The sequence below is a fragment of the Anas acuta genome, chromosome 4 (genome assembly GCF_963932015.1).
Source record: "Anas acuta chromosome 4, bAnaAcu1.1, whole genome shotgun sequence".
Lineage (NCBI taxonomy): Eukaryota > Metazoa > Chordata > Aves > Anseriformes > Anatidae > Anas > Anas acuta.
Window position 1 is genome coordinate 58,646,441 of NC_088982.1, and position 15,854 is coordinate 58,662,294.

General features: G+C 38.4%; 1 protein-coding gene across 6 annotated transcripts in view; it reads right to left on the reverse strand.

Annotated features, from left to right (window-relative positions):
• Positions 1 to 15,854, reverse strand: part of SLC7A2 (solute carrier family 7 member 2) — a 51,434-nt gene that overhangs the window by 25,411 nt on the left and 10,169 nt on the right. For 2 of the 6 annotated variants that reach the window (XM_068681482.1, XM_068681481.1), the window contains exons 1-2: positions 9,176 to 9,194; positions 839 to 905 (exon numbers count right to left, since the gene is read on the reverse strand). The exons of 1 other annotated variant lie outside the window; for it this stretch is intronic. Coding sequence is in view for 1 of the 5 variants with exons in the window: in XM_068681483.1 (XP_068537584.1) it covers positions 9,511 to 9,585 (75 nt within the window). In the remaining 4 variants the exon portion in view is untranslated. Of the gene's footprint in view, positions 1 to 838; positions 906 to 9,175; positions 9,195 to 9,510; positions 9,833 to 15,854 lie in introns of those variants that run through there. 3 more of the 6 variants (XM_068681485.1, XM_068681484.1, XM_068681483.1) reach the window with 3 other exon arrangements.

The following is a 15,854-nucleotide window of genomic DNA, read 5'->3' on the forward strand; positions in this document are numbered from 1 at the left end:
GCAAAAGTAATTTAATTTACTTCTAATCTACTTTGTTGACTTCATATTATATATTGCAATATACTTCCTTAGGTGCAGCAGTTTTACACTTTAAATAGCATATAAATTATGGAGAAAATACCGCCAACAAATTTGTAACATACTCAAAATGCAGAAATATAAATATATACAAATTAATTCAGAGTCTTTCTTCAGCCTCAGTTTCCTGTAAAAACCTGTGAAAAGTTTTACCAGTTGTTTTAACTCTGTGTAATTTTGGTAAAAAATCTTGTTTGCAGGATTTATTATTCAAGATATGCTATTGCAAGACCTTATTCAAAGTTTCAGTATCTAGTGCAATAATATAGAGGTTAAGCATAACTGTAGTCTATGATTTGTACATGTTTACACAAATGCCCACGCAATACATGATTCTACTGCAACTGCAACTTTTTGGTGTCCTAAAAGTTGATGTTGTGCCCAGGACTTTCAAAAAAGTCCTTTCAAAAAAGGACTTTCCATTTCACTGTCTTGGAATATTTAAAGTAGAGCACCCAAATAATACATAAGGCCCTAAAACTGGAAAGCATCACCTGTAACAGAATATGCATAAATGGAAAAGGAAAAATTTACTACATAAAAGCAGAAATGCCTTCCATTCAGACTGAGAAAAAAAAACATAAATCACATCTTCTGTATTAAGACATTAATTTGCACTTAGAGACATAACAATTTAAAGCACACTAAATTTAATACTGCGTAACACAGGTCTCACTATTCAAAAAGCACACATGTTAAAAGCAGAGTTTCATACAAAAACCTGCATTGTTTTCAGATTGCTTCTTTTAGCATTACCAACCTGATTCAGAGCAACTTCTGCTAGGCAAACTTCTGCTTCTCTTGCCCAGTCCTGAACTTCTGTAGTCCTAAATGTCAGAGTAATAATTGAACGTGAGTTTGTTGAAATATTCTCTTAAAAGCAAGCTGCTGCGGCAGAGGGGGTGGAGGCTCCACAGCCCCAGGTGATTGGAGAGCTGGGAGCTGGCAAACGATTTACCCAGCGAAGGCGGGGAGGGAGAAAGTCTTGCTGCTGCTCAGATAAATCATTCCCACCCTCTTCACATCATAACATCTCATCAGGATGCCACTTTCTACACTGGAACACCCCTGTCTGCTTACATACACAGTGAGAAGGTACTCCTCATCCATCCCCAGGGGACTCTTTTTAAGCATCCTGGATGACAAGAAAAGTGGGAGTGTAAAACTTTGACATGAAATCTAAGTCTTCCCAGCTTTCACATTTGCTGCCCTTGTAAAAAGCAATTTGACTTTGAAGTGTGCTGAGCCCTTTGAGCATCACTTTGCAACACTTTGAAACCTGAATCCTAGAGCATAGCATGAAAACTGCTTTTGCTGAGTACATTTGAAAATATAACTAATTTGAAAAGTATTGCTGTGGTAAGAAACAAGAGAGGAGCCTCTATTTACAGTGTGGTTAGAGACCATTCTGCTGAACTGGGGTAGACACACCATATAGCTTCTTCTACTTTATATGGCTTGAAATGTAAAAAATTTAATTCAGTCTAATGCTGAAGACTGGAATTAGAATAGTCCAAATATTCCTGTGACACGATCAATAAATAATACCCAGTTTCTTAAAAATTAGCTTCCAGAATAAACTAAACTCCAATGGATAATATACAGCTGTATTTTTATTACTTTCAGTGGCAGACAACCCTGCCCCAAACAAGCAGTAGAATTTCCAGTCAACATTATTCACAGTATATTGTTTCTCTTAAAACGCTTGTCTTTCAGTATATTTTTGTTCAGAGAACATTAAAAAGATGCTAAAAGGCACAGGGAGGAAAGCCCCAGTGATGTCAATGCTCCTGCTTCCCCTCATGCAGAGCAAATCCCTGCTAAATACAAACTGTGTCTCCTGCCTAGTTAAGCCTTGCCCGCTTCTGAAGTTAAGGGAATCTGCTTGTTCTCATAACTCTGCTTTCCAGCAGTTGCATAGTACCATTTCCACTGTAGATGTCAGACCTAATTGCCAGGAGCTCATTATCAACCCCATTCTCTTATCTCCCTCTTTAAATTTTAGCCTTGGAAACATCCAGTCAGAACACAAAAACAAGTTATGATTGAGGTTTAAGCCACTAATCAGTTTTCTTGGGTGAAAACAGAAAGAAACAGCTATTAAACAGCATCATTCTCACCCATTACAGTATCTAGGCATTTATTTCCCAATGTTTCAGCCTCTAGGAAGTCCACTAATAACTTGGTAATTATTTGTGTGGATTATAGTTAACAACCTCAAGGCTAGTGCTGAATCATTTCCAACTATCCATTAGAAACTGTTGTTCATGCATAAATTAATTTATAAATAATGGGAAAACATTCCTCCTTAAAATAAATAAATAAATAAATACTGGCTTTCCAGTAGGCTCCTGCTGGGCTAGTGCTGATGCACTGCACTGGGCTATGAATTTCTGCCACACCTAGGGCTGGAACCACTCTCTGGCATATCACCACATGTAAATAGTTCCCAAGTGGCTTTATTAATAAAAGACAAAAAAAAAGAAAAAAAAGAGAGAGAGAGAGAGAGAGAACTACTGCCCACTACTTCCTAAATGTGGCCATAGATGTGGTAGTGAGAAGAGAACGGGCCCAAATTTAAGCAGGGGAACTGGAATTCCTTATTTCCAAGAAGGTAGAACAAGCTGAAGAAAGTAGTTTAATTTCAAACTTGCATTCTGATAGACTTATTAATTCCCTATAATCATAGTTCTTGCTATAGCATCTAGGAAACACCTATAAAATCTCTTACAGACATTTTATGCACTGTTTGAATTTGCAGATACACACATTTCAAAACCTCTTGCACTGCGCAGAATTAGCATAGACCTGTCAAGGGCATGTTGTCATATTCACAGAGCAAGACAAACAGTTCTTGGTATTAAATACACAAACCTGGTCAGACTGAGGCCAACAGCATAACTGCAAGTTATATCGTTGGGGTCAGGATTTGATTCAAAATAAGGACTTTGAATTAGGAAACAGAAGGAAGTAGATAGTAATGACAGAAAGGACTAACCCTTACGCCACCAACAGTACACAACCACAGCATGACACAACACTGCTCACACTTTTCCACAAGAAGTATTTTAGGGATGTCGACTGTCCCCAGACGAGCTGCAGTATACCCACACAGCTTCTGCATGACTTCCATTGGGAGACCACAGGCTGGGAGCAAACCAGAAGCTAATTTACCTGCCAGTGTAGACAAACCCTAAGGATACTACAAGTACAGAATTCTCTAATAATTCCCTGACTTCCTATAGTATTCTGAACAGTCTATACATGTACGTGTCTTATGCAGGGAGCAACCCCAAACAAAAACTCTTCCAGTTTGGCTCATGGTTTGTTTCTAGTTACAAATCCAACAGTGTCCTGACCAACAACATTACTTTATAGCTTCAGTTTTGGCTTTAGAGAGCTTTGGTTTTGGCATTTTCAGCTCCTTAGCAACTACATCGTACTTGGACAAGGCACTAGATTAATCCAACAGTTCTCTGACTCCAGGGATTTTTGCAGCTCACTCTTGCCATAAAGAATTTGATCAGAAATTCTCTTCTTGCTATGAAACAGCTGACCACATTAGAAAGGATGAACTGTAAGAGAGAACTATTTTGTGTGTTTTATTTTGCTACAGAAGGTTCCTTTAAGACTTTCTTTTCTCGTGTCAGAAGAATACGAAGATATTGACAGAGATTTATTCAGAACTTTATGCCCAGGGAATTGGAAAAAAAAAAAAATTACATTCATTTGCAAAAAGAAACTCTTGCACAGACTAAACCAAAATACTGTTGGAGCCCAAATGACAAACGGTCTGATTAAAAGCTGCTCTGCTGTTGTCTCTGACTTGTCTCACAGCTCCAGGCCAAAAAGGCATGCCGTTTTACATAACCAGAGGCGTTAGCTCTGCAAAAGCGTATCCACGTGCTTGTCCATATGGCTACCCATATTGTGTGGAAGTTAAACATGAACAAAAGTGCTGGCAGGACCGGGATCTAAGTGAACCATTACAATTCCTCGAACAGAAATCTAAAATAGAGCCTGCTGCTTCGCCTTGGAAGTCAGGACTTTACAGCCAACTGTAACAAAGGTAACTTAACATCCAAAAGAAAAAAAGGAAAACACGAGATGGTTTGTACAACTTGTGTAACTCCAACAGGATTTGGAAAGATGTATTAGCATTTGTAAAAGGATTCATGCAGTGCCAGCAGGAATCTTTTCTGTGTTGAGATAAATAAAGCAATGAGTGTCTTGATGTAATCTGCTAGAATGATCCCATATGTAGGCATTCAAGTCTCTCAGTCAGGTATCTACACAGACACTTGTTTCCATTGGATGCCTTAAGATCCTTGAGAACAAAAATATTTTAAAACGTAAAATATTAAAAGATTTATTATTTTGAAATTCACTGAAGTTCTGGAGTATTAATTCATACAAATTTTAAACATGCTAGATCAATGTCCCAGAAACTTCTGCAATGCTAGTAGTGGCTCTGAGAGCTGATATCCATGTTAACTTGAACTTAGGAGAAAAAATGGCTCCACTCCAAGACACAGCAGAGACAGCTGCTTTAACTGCAATGAGTCAAAACTAATGAAGTTCTAAAAGCAGAGGAACAAACTGCAAGCTAAAGTACTGTCTAGAGTATTAGAGAACTAGTTATGTATTCTTTCAGCACACAGGCTTTTGATTTTTTACTGCATGTAAGACCATGTGTCATTAAGAGGGCTCATTTCTGCATATGAAAGAGATCTATTGATGAGGGCAAATAGATCTGGCAAGGAATTTTCTGACTATAAAACTGGAAAAATCCACTTACTGAAGCCAAATATTCCCATAAGAACAAACCAGATTCAACGGAACACAAAATTTAGAAAAAAAATAGTCCAATTAACTATCTGTGAGGATATGCATAGCTCCCACATCTGAATATTCTTCATAGCATTAAGAAAAATGAATCTGTATTTACATATGAAAATGAAAGCCCAGCTTCCCCCCCCCCCCCAAAAAAAAAAAAAATCTATGTGCTAATCTACATAAAACAATCATAAATATGTGAGGGGGAAAAGAATCCTTACAAAACTCAATGGTAAATTAGACTAACCCTATAATGTTGTGATAGTATTGTTTCTGAAGAAACTAAATTACAATTCCACAGTCTTTAAAGGGCTTCCTATTTATTACAACACATTTACTTCAGGTTGCTTCTCATAATTTAAGCAGCCTACTGAAATTACTTCCTACAGAATGTGGTACAGATTAAAATAAATTATCTCTTGCCAACTCTCTCAACTTTTTGTTTAATAATTCTCCTTCACTTTGTACTTAGAAAGAAAAATACCTCAAATCTTGACCTTCCGTACGAGAAATGTAACACATCCTGTTGAATATATTATTAGACTAATACAGGCAGGAAGAATAGATCTGCTAAACTGCACTTCATGTGTAACAACACAGAGGGCTACATTAGGCACAAATTCCTACTAGCTATTTTGACCCAGGAATGAGTCATTTAACCTAATATTAAGCACGTCCCAAGCTACTACAAGCTATCATCTGCTGATCTCCCAATATTCCCAAAGGGGCTACAGGAACTGTTTTCAGTGCTGACTCATAGAGCAGTCCCCAAGTCTAAAATCAGTTTTGGAGAAGCCTTGAAGAAGGAATGTATCTATTTAAAGCCATGCTCTCTAAAAAAGAAATAAATAAAATAAATCCACACATGCTTTCTGGCCTGAATCCACACCTTGAGTTGAGTGCAAATACAAATAGGGAACTTAGATAGAAAAGCTTGTAACATATACAAAGAAGAGCAAGAAAACCAACGCTGCAACTAACACTCAATCCGTAAGTGAAAGTACAGCCGAGCTTTGCCAGAGCTGAAATCAACACGTCTGACATCTCCTTGGGGGCTGGGAAAGGAGCACCAGAGGTGGCTTCACACGGTGCCTTGGGAAAGGGCCCGAACAAGGCCCCACACAGCCTACGACACACAAACTTGTGTTTCTTCAACATGGAAGAAACGGTTGTTTCTTCAACATGGAAGGAAGCAGGGCTTCTTTCAACTGAACACACCCAGGTCCCAACCTGAAACATCCAGCCCCTGCCTCTCTTGCCTCCCACTTATCACAATATTGCTCTTGAGCTCCTGCTAGGGGCATATCCTACGTGTAGTAGATTAAACCTCTGCTAACAAGCCTCTAGTGACTTCTCTAAGACGCTACAGAGAATGTTTCTCTAGCACACATGCAAGAAAGATCTACCAAAAAAAAAAATAAAAAATTAAGGCATGGTATTTTTTTTTAAGATGTTAGCTATTGAATAACATCGTAAGCTGCTTTTCCACAAGGCTGATGGAACTCACATCATCTCCAACTGAAGCGAAGAAACTTAAAAAAAAATCCATTTATGACACCAGTCCAAGACAGATGTTTGACAGATGCCAAATATGTGGAAACATACTAATGTGCATGCGTACTTGCTTCTTATGGCAATTTAAGTAAGTAATAAGCACATTTTATAGCAATTATCCTGACCTCTGTAAATGCAAAGGCTATTCTAAATTGCACTTATATCTCAAAACTTAAAAAAAATTTACTAAAAAAAAGCTTTTTTTTTTTTTAAAGCTTGTACCTAAACGGTGGGGCTCTGAGTTATTTATTATGAAGAGTTATGTCATTATTTACAAATTAAATATTATATCATTTTATTATCATGTATTATTTATTATTAAGTGTTACATCATTACTTACAAAATGAGTACTTTAATTGTTTTAAATACATTTCCTTCACAGTTTTTTTAAGGTTGTCTTTTTCTAATTATCAATTTATTATCTGAATTAACCAGCTCAATATTCTTCTGTAATATATCATCATATATATGTGTGTATATATATATATATGTATATTTATATATAAACAACTGTAATGCATAATCTTTTTCTCAGTTTAGTTGGATTTTTGGTTGTTGGGGGAATATTTAGGTTTTATTTTAAGCTCTTTGAATTAGAAAAGCTGAAAGTATCAGCTTTTCTTGTATCAAAGTGGGAAAGCTCCACTATTACCACCTTGAAAGAACATTTGGTTTTCTTATTAAAAAAAAAAAAAAGTTTGGAATATTTCTATTAGCTCAATTTCTACTTCATTCCAGAGGTATGCCATTAACAATAATTTTCCATGATGGAAAATGCCTGAAAAAAAAAATGATATGCAGCTTTCTGTTTTTATTTACTGTTTTTAATCAGTAACAGGGCTTTACCTCTTACCCCATGGTTACTAAATTTCCATTACATCCTCTTGTGCAAGACATTAGCAAAAACCTAAATCAGATCAATTCCACCTATTTTGTCCTCTTCAAAAACAGCCAAAATTTAAAAATAAATAAATAAATAAAATAAAGCCTTGCCAAACCAGTAGAGCTGTACATGCAAATACAATCCTTGATTTTGTTTTCTGGTCTAATACAAAGATATGATTAATGACTTAAGGATAAAATTAAATCCCAAACCTTTCCCTGCTGAAAACTGTACTGATTTGCACAAAAGCTGGTGATGTGCTAGAAGGGGCTTTGCCACTAATTTTAAAGTAGAAATCGCTAGAGCCTTTCCATGTGCTTAAACTCCTGAGGTGGCTGCTGAAATTGGTATAAAGACTACATACTTTTTAGAAAGGTTTAGGCTGTGTGCTCCTGTGCACTCCACAGGGCAACCTCAATGGGAACAGCTCAACAGCACAAAAAGAAGCATCATTGTGTAGTGTAACAACGGAAATTAAGTGACGAACTAATGACTCATGCTTCATTTCCCTCCTTCCTTCCCATCTCAAATTTTACTGAAATTTCAGTTTTATTGAAATTTATTTAAAATAATTCAATTATATATATATATATATATATATATATATTACTTTTTTTTCCTGTGAGGGCAAGAGAAGGGAGAAAAGAGAGTGAGGGAGAGAGAAAGGGTGAATCTTTCTCATTTAAAACTGAAGGAATTCATAGATTATACTGGAAATGGCTTTGCTTCCAAAAGTGTCATGGAAGGAAATAAATTCCTATCTCACTTGCTTCTATATGCCTTTTTATGGGATACAGAAAAGATGTCATTTTAAAGGGATTACAAAATGCCCTCAGTACCAGATTTAGCCACTTGCAACCAATTTTGAAGCATTTTTAGAGTAACAACCCCTTCTCTGAAAGCCTAAAATGCATAGCAACTATGACCGCTTACTTTAAGTTCAACTATTTTCAGAGATTAAATCAACCATTGCATTAAATCAACCATTGCAGAAATTATTTCCCAGACACATCTTTATCAACCTCCTTGTTAGCTTTCCTGTTGAAAAAAAAAAATAAATGAATAAATAAGAAGTGATATAAGAATGAGTAATAGTCTTTCAATAAAACATTTTTTGAAGTATGTATCTGATGCCACTAGGTCACTAAATCAAGGTGCCACCACTTTCTTAGCATGGAACACCTGAAATGAAAATAATCTGCCAATTACAGCAGGTGCTAAAAGCCAAGTTTGCTTTCTCTTGCTTACAGAAATCTAAAAATGAGATTCACACACTGCTTATTTTCCGTATTTCATTTACCTTAAGTCTCAGGCAGTAAAAATTCAAGAGATTCTTATGCAAAGGCTTTGACAAATCTCCTTTGCAATCAAATACTGCTCTGAAACAAAGTGTTTAAAGTAGGATCCGTCTCTAGATTGGTAAGAACTTTAAAAAATAAATCAGATAAATATATTGATTTCATTCCCTGTAAATGGCATGCCTAACACCATGAACGTGCCTCACAGCAATGGTAGCTGTCTCCCACAGCAGATAGAACCAGTGCGTTAGGCACGCTGCTGTCATTTATTTTAGGTTTATAGATGAGAACAACATAAAACAACATAAACAAGAGCAGTTAGTTCACATGACATAAACAAACTCCTTCTACTAGGTTTAATCCTAGGAGGGTTAAACAACACTGTCACTGAGGTACCCCCCAGCATTCCCTGGGGCACTTTTTGCACCTTGCAGCATCAAACAGCCCTTCTTTCCAATATGAAATCCCCCAAATGAAAAGTGACTGTGAAGAAGTCCCTACAGCTACCCTTTCGCGGAGCATTACCCTTTGACATTAAATGCAGACAGTCCAGCCAGCCGGTCTGAATGTACACTGTGCATGCCCACATCATATAAAACCTAACATCTAAAATTATTTATAACTGAGGCAACTAATGCCAGAGAGTTCCCTCTTCATTCTTGGCTTTAAATAGCACACTACATTTAATGCACCAGGAACAGCACTTGAAGAGCATTATAACCTTCAGCTGAGAAATCTTCAGAAAAGGCTTTCAATTTCATCACATTTCTCAATCAAATCAATAAGCAGCTCAGCTGCATGTAATACCTCATGCTAAAATGTGACCAAGACTTTAAAAGGCAACAAAAATCAACACTGACCTTGCTAGTCACACTCTGAGATCTTGACCACAGATATCCAGGAGGTTGAGCAATGGTTATGGGAAGTGACCCCATGTTAGCCTGACCGTGCACTGCAGCTTTCCAGGCAGCTTGCGCTTGCACAGCCCAAAGGGCTCCATTCTGCCACACAAGGCACCACTGCAGGTAGCAAGGCTCTGCTCAGCATCTTCAAAAGGTACACGTAAAACCCTTTGCGAGCTTCCCTCAAGAAAAGAGGTAGGGTTCTCCATGCCTTCGTGTCTTAATCAACTCGCAGCCATGCACGGGAGTTGCATAACCACGGCGAAGGCTGCCACCTCGCAGAGCTACGCAGGTCTGATTGACTGCACCGAGCCTGAAATGTTGGCACATCTGCCTAAAGAAACCAGATCTTCGCTCCTGGTACAAAGCCAGAGCAAGTGCAGCAATAGCAGTAGAGACATTCTAGCAGGGAGTAAAAAGCATGTAAGACAGCACAAATATAGGGTCATAAAGTGATGAATATTCTGAAAATATTACCTGGCACATGGAATCACACAGACTTCTCAGACAATGCCCTACACATGTGTGTGCACATGTTGTCTCAAACCAGACAGCATGATGGTTCTCCACTTGCAATTTTATTTTCAATATGAATTGTCTGGAGGGCATTAGAAGAGCTAGCAGCTTAGCAGTTCAGCAATTTGTTCCAGGAGGCTGTTCTGCTCATAAAAATTAAAGGTCATATGAACATTCTGTTGCATTTAGCGTACCTATGAAGATACTTCACTGGCTACCAAACAACACGGAGGAACAAACTAGATGAATGCTGCTTGCACTAAAATAGCGATGCACTAGTTAAAGTGAATTACTCACAACTGTGGTTTCAGGACAATCTGGATCACACAGCAACTGGGAAGTGGCTGGGACAGCCCATCTCCTCTCTCAGACAGAGATCTGGTGAAAGCCAGTTCTCAGTTTTGTTCTGTTGAGCCAATGGAAAGCCCTATAAACTTATGATTCTTAGTTGTACCCTCAGTGAACACAGACCACCGGCAAACCCTCAATATGTTTCTGACTGAGAATCACACAGGTAATCATGAATTCCCCCAAATTCCTCCTCTAACCAAGAAACACTGAATGTTAGCAACAGAGAATATCAAGCATATTGATCAAGAATATTACCAAACTATCTCATATTTGTTCTTTAGCTAAATGGTCCCCTTTCTTTTCTTTTATCATGCATTAATTTAAGTGCAACAAGATACTTCTCCCCTTATTTGTTCCTAAATTCAAATGTTTTTTTTTCTAAACATATACAAAAATTAGCCTCATCTCCAGCCACACTGTGAATTAATTGCAGAGCAAATTCAGTAAAACACTAGATCTTAATCCATCCAATTCTACTTACTTAAAAACCACCCTAAACCCACAAGTCAGGCCCCCAAAACTCCAGACACTGCAAATAATTTGACTGGTTATCACCAAAGAGATTTCTTCAGTCCTTCCCAGAGTTGTGTACATGCGTTTCTGTGTGAATGCTGACCACAGTACTTCTTGGGTTGCTTTTCAGTGTCTACTATCCAAAAGGATGCCTTAATTCTGGGTGGCCTTCATTGTTATTATGGCTGGATCACAATTTTGGAATAATTTTGTCCTCCTCCCTCACTTTCTCACGAGCTCTGGTGGCGATGGCAGCAACTTGAGTTCAAAGTGCCTGTCTGTGTAGAAGCAGGATTTGGCCACAAACCTTTCCTTACTTGTCCCAGGAGGAAAAGGTGATCAGAACAAACCTAAAAATCAGCCATATCCAGAAAACAGGTTGCTATTTGGTCTAGGAAATTACAGGAAAACATTCTGTGTTTTTTGGTGCCAGTCACATACAGTTTTAAAAATCTTTCCTTCTATGTACAGGACAATTTCCCACCAAGAGCAAAAGGCAAAAAATCAACCTTAAAGTTATGCCATATGAGCCACCTGGAATTAATTGGCATCGTCTGATTTTGGCATAGATTTCCCTAAAAAACCCTCCTCTCTATTCCCAAAGCCAGCAGGTACAAAATTTTAAAACAGATGACAAAACTAATGAAATCTGACACTTTGCAGATACTTACAGAAACCTGTCACAGGAAACCTGCTTGCTGTGTACCATAATGTTTGCATTTACTTTTCCTCTGAATGACAGTAGAGGATTTACCTCCTTGAGTGGAACTCTCCAGCAGCACCACTAGTCACTCTGATGATCCTTAAAGATGCACACTAAGTATGAAAATGAAAAGTGGTGTTCTTCTAACTACACAGCATGAATACATGTGGTGGTTTGTTTTTTTTTTTTAATATTTCAAGGCAACTTATTCTACCTGTCAGGTATAGGTGAATATTAACTTGGTAATGTTCTAAGCAGAAGAGCTGTAAGTTCACAAGGCTACATAAATACATTGCATACTCTCTACATTACATACTCTGAAATTCCTTACAATCATACAGAGAAATTAAACAAACAAACAAACAAAAAAACACCTCCATAGCAATAGAATTGTTTCATTATCTTCAAAACTGTCCTTAAAAAGATGGGTTTTCTAACGGGAATTACAAAACTCACCACAACTGCAGACAACTACGGAAAAGCCAGGACTAATTATACTACTTCTAAAAGGATGTTTTAGGGCAGGCAACAGCAAGTGGGTGAAATTGTCTGGAGCTCAGAATTTACTCTTGAAGGACATCTGTGGGCTCAGCACTGGATGGCAATGTTTCATAGAGAACTGGTGATAATTATTAAACCAAAACATGGGAAAAAGAGAAATATGAAGTAGAGTTACTGAGCTCAGAGATCAAGCAGATCAAAGACAGTCCTTCAGAATAACAACTCCACTGTTTATTGTTTTGTTTTGGAATATATCTTTACTCTCTGCTGTGACAGGTATACGTGTGACATAAATTTTGTCTTGACAAAAATCCCAGACAATAAATCTCAGAAAAAGCCTCTGAGAGAGCAGTTCTACCATTTTATGCCTACCACCATGAAATACACATTGTGTTCAGTGATGTGATGACAATACCATGACTCCTTAAAGAGTTAAAGTCATTTCCAATTCTTTTTCATTCTACCTTCTCCTAAAGCTCTATAATGTAGTCTCTGAAGACAAATAAACAACAACAAAAAAAAAAAAACTCTGAAAGCTGTTTCATGAAAAGTGTTCTGCTAACAGGTTCAAAGCATGAATGTTATCATTCAGTTGGGAAAACTGTAAAAACTGTGAGCATGGGTCTTTCTAAAACAGCTTAACTCAGTTTATTCATGCCATTTTTTTCTCTCCCTTTTCTCACACAAAGGACAGAAGATCAAACAAAATGATGTTCACAGTCTTGATTGCCTGGATTTAAACCAAAGCCTATTTGGAGAAGCCTGTGTAAAAAGGAGCAGACGGACTCCAAGTGAACGTGAGCAGTGTTCAGAGGATTTCTTTGTTCAAAGTTTATCAAACTGAGGATATGGCACACAAAGAAAGCACAGATAACAAGCACATGCTGGATGAAAGGCCATTTGGGAAGCACAGGCAAAACCAGACGAGAAGCCTGGGATATGGAGGAGTTAAGTTTTGGCATTGATATGAATTCTGAAGCAGTATAAAAGATCAAAGAGAAGCTACTGATGGTTTGGAGTCTGGTAGTCCCCCAAATTAACAGAACATCTCCCTAAAAATGTAACTGGATATTACAAACCTCTTACTCTTACACTTTGGCATTAGACTTTAGCCACAAACGATGCTTCATGGCACCTATGCTTAACACAAATATCAGTGTGTGGTGACAGCCCAAATTATATTGCAGCAGAATGCCCACTCTGCTTGCTGGGAATTATTCTGAACACTCAAATGAACTGAAAATCTGCCTTAAAAAAAAAAAAAAAAAAGTTTGGGCTGCAGCTGATGAGCAATTTTCTTTTCATATCTGTCAGCTTTTCAGATTATGAGCACTGTTTTGCATTATAACTAAAAGTAAAATGACTTGGTGACCCCAGTTATTTGGATAATTCTTGAGGTTGATGTGGCTCAAAATGGTGGAACTAATTTGTCTGGATAACAGCTTTACAAAGGTTCAGAAAAGTCTAGACATTTTCACTGTGGGAAAAAAAGATGCACAATCACTTTTACACAGACTTTAAAAATAATATCCTGCAGTCATCCTTTCGTACTGAAAATTGTGCTTCTAAAGTCAACAGCAGATAAACCGAATCAGTCGAAGGAGCTGTGTTTGTACAACGCTAGGTTTGAGGGGAGATGGAAACAGCCTTTGATTCAGCTGCTTTGCAAGCGATGGCACAGCAAAGATAAAGCTCAGCTACCTGCAGTGCTATAGGCTCCACACAATGTTTAAGGTAAGTGAATTTTTATCTAGTAATAACGTGGTTTAAAAAGTGGCTACTTCCCAAAGAACTGGGTAACTGGGGGAGTTGCTCTCCACACCGAGGCCTAGGCAGAAGAGTAGGATTTCCAGTAGCCTTGCCCAGTTTGCCCAACAGGAGAAAGAAGAAAAAGGAGGAGAGGGAAGAAACAAGTGTTTTATTCAAATATAACAACAATCTCTCTCACTACAGCTACAATTTTAGCTTCAAATTAAGTTTTCAAACTTAGCTGTAACATACTCTGGCCTTACTCCACGCTGGCCTGCCAAACTGCACTCCAAAACTGGTTTAACTGGAGCTGTGTTCAAACGCTGCTGCCAAGCTGTTTTAGCTCCAGAACAGGAGGGGAAGGAAGAGTCAGCATTTCTTAAAAATATATAAAATAAATAACTAAAAAATCCTTAATTCTTTATCCTTGATCCAGAAATTCAGTTACATATAATCAGAAAGCCTGAAATCCCTTCAAAATTAAGGCCTTTGTTAAACAAGCCCCTGAATTTACTACAGATTGTAGCCACATGGCAAAACTATCTTCATAAACACACTCCGAGTCCTAGTTAGCAAAACAAAAAGCTTTCCAGCTGTGCTAAGACAAAAAATATTCCTGCAATTATTCATCCGGCAGTAACACCCAGCTCACAATCACGGCCTGCCCAAGAGCTTCATCTAAGAAAAATCAACAGCGTGAGAAAGGCAGAGGTAAACCAACCAAAGGAAAGTAAAGCACATGCGATGGTGGCTTCATCTGCCTTCCTCCTGAAGTGCAATCAATCTTCCTGACTGTCAAAACAATGAGAAGCTGCAACATAGCCCCTGCTACAGGCGTGTTCAAACAAGGATGGAGGCAGTTTATGAAGGTCTTTCAAACGCAGCTCAGTTGGTTCAGGCCAGGAATTGGCTTTTTTTCCCTTCCCAGTTCAAGTCCGGCTGCCTGCATCCTGCAGAATTACTCTTTCGGTAGGCAACTGCTTGCCCAAGCAGAATCCAGTAGGATTGTCCCCTGCTTAAATTCTTACATTCAGGTTTCTTTCTTTGGTGCTTTTTAGGTTATGCAGACCCAACATTTTGCCTTGCATAGCAAATGCAGCTCTTTCAAAAGTGATCTTCACGCTTCTTATTTGACAATGCTGCATCAGCTGAAGATCTAGTCAGTCTGAAGTAAAAAACTCCCCTCTTTGAGTACTAAATTTCATGAAGGCATTTGTGCACACCAAGGGCATTCCAGTAAAAGAGCTTTACAGTGCCATACTTAGCTCATTTTTCATGGGATACTGCCAAGATAGACAGATAGGTAATGAAATAGTGCTACGATCTTATCTCCTCCTTTCTCCAACCATGAGTCCCAGCTTGGAGAGCAACAGTGGGATTTGCTTGGTTCATGACTAGCTGCACAACCGTCACCCAAACTAGGTTTGATGTGGAATCAGCAGACCAACAGAGGCACGTACAAGTGAAACCACATCTGTACCAGAGTCACTGCAACAACCTGACTGCAGCATGTACAGAGCCGAGTAACCCTTCGTATACGTACATGACCCTGTTTGTTCAGATCAGATGCATATTTTCAAAGGTATTCTCCCAGTCACCCTGGCCATTCGCTGCACTGAGGTTCACTCCATGGCACAATCCTGAACAACCCTTTTGGAGGAAAGGAAATTGGAACCTGTGCTCCAGAAGAGTACCTAATCTAGTCTCCCTCCTACTAGGATTAGGCTTCTTCCACTTCCTTTTTGACATAAATTTCATATCAATAGCTGTCCGCCTTGTCCAAAGGTTCTAGTGTATGCCATTTGATTGTCCAAGTACAGCAAACAGGCTGAGGCAGGCATCCAGGCATCAGCTCCTTCCCACCATCCAGAAGCAAATTGGTATTCTGTGTAAGCCTGAAGACACACATACAGAGGTTACATGCTCATCCTTGTACAAAACCAGTCCTTTGGTTGTTCTTGGGATTGTT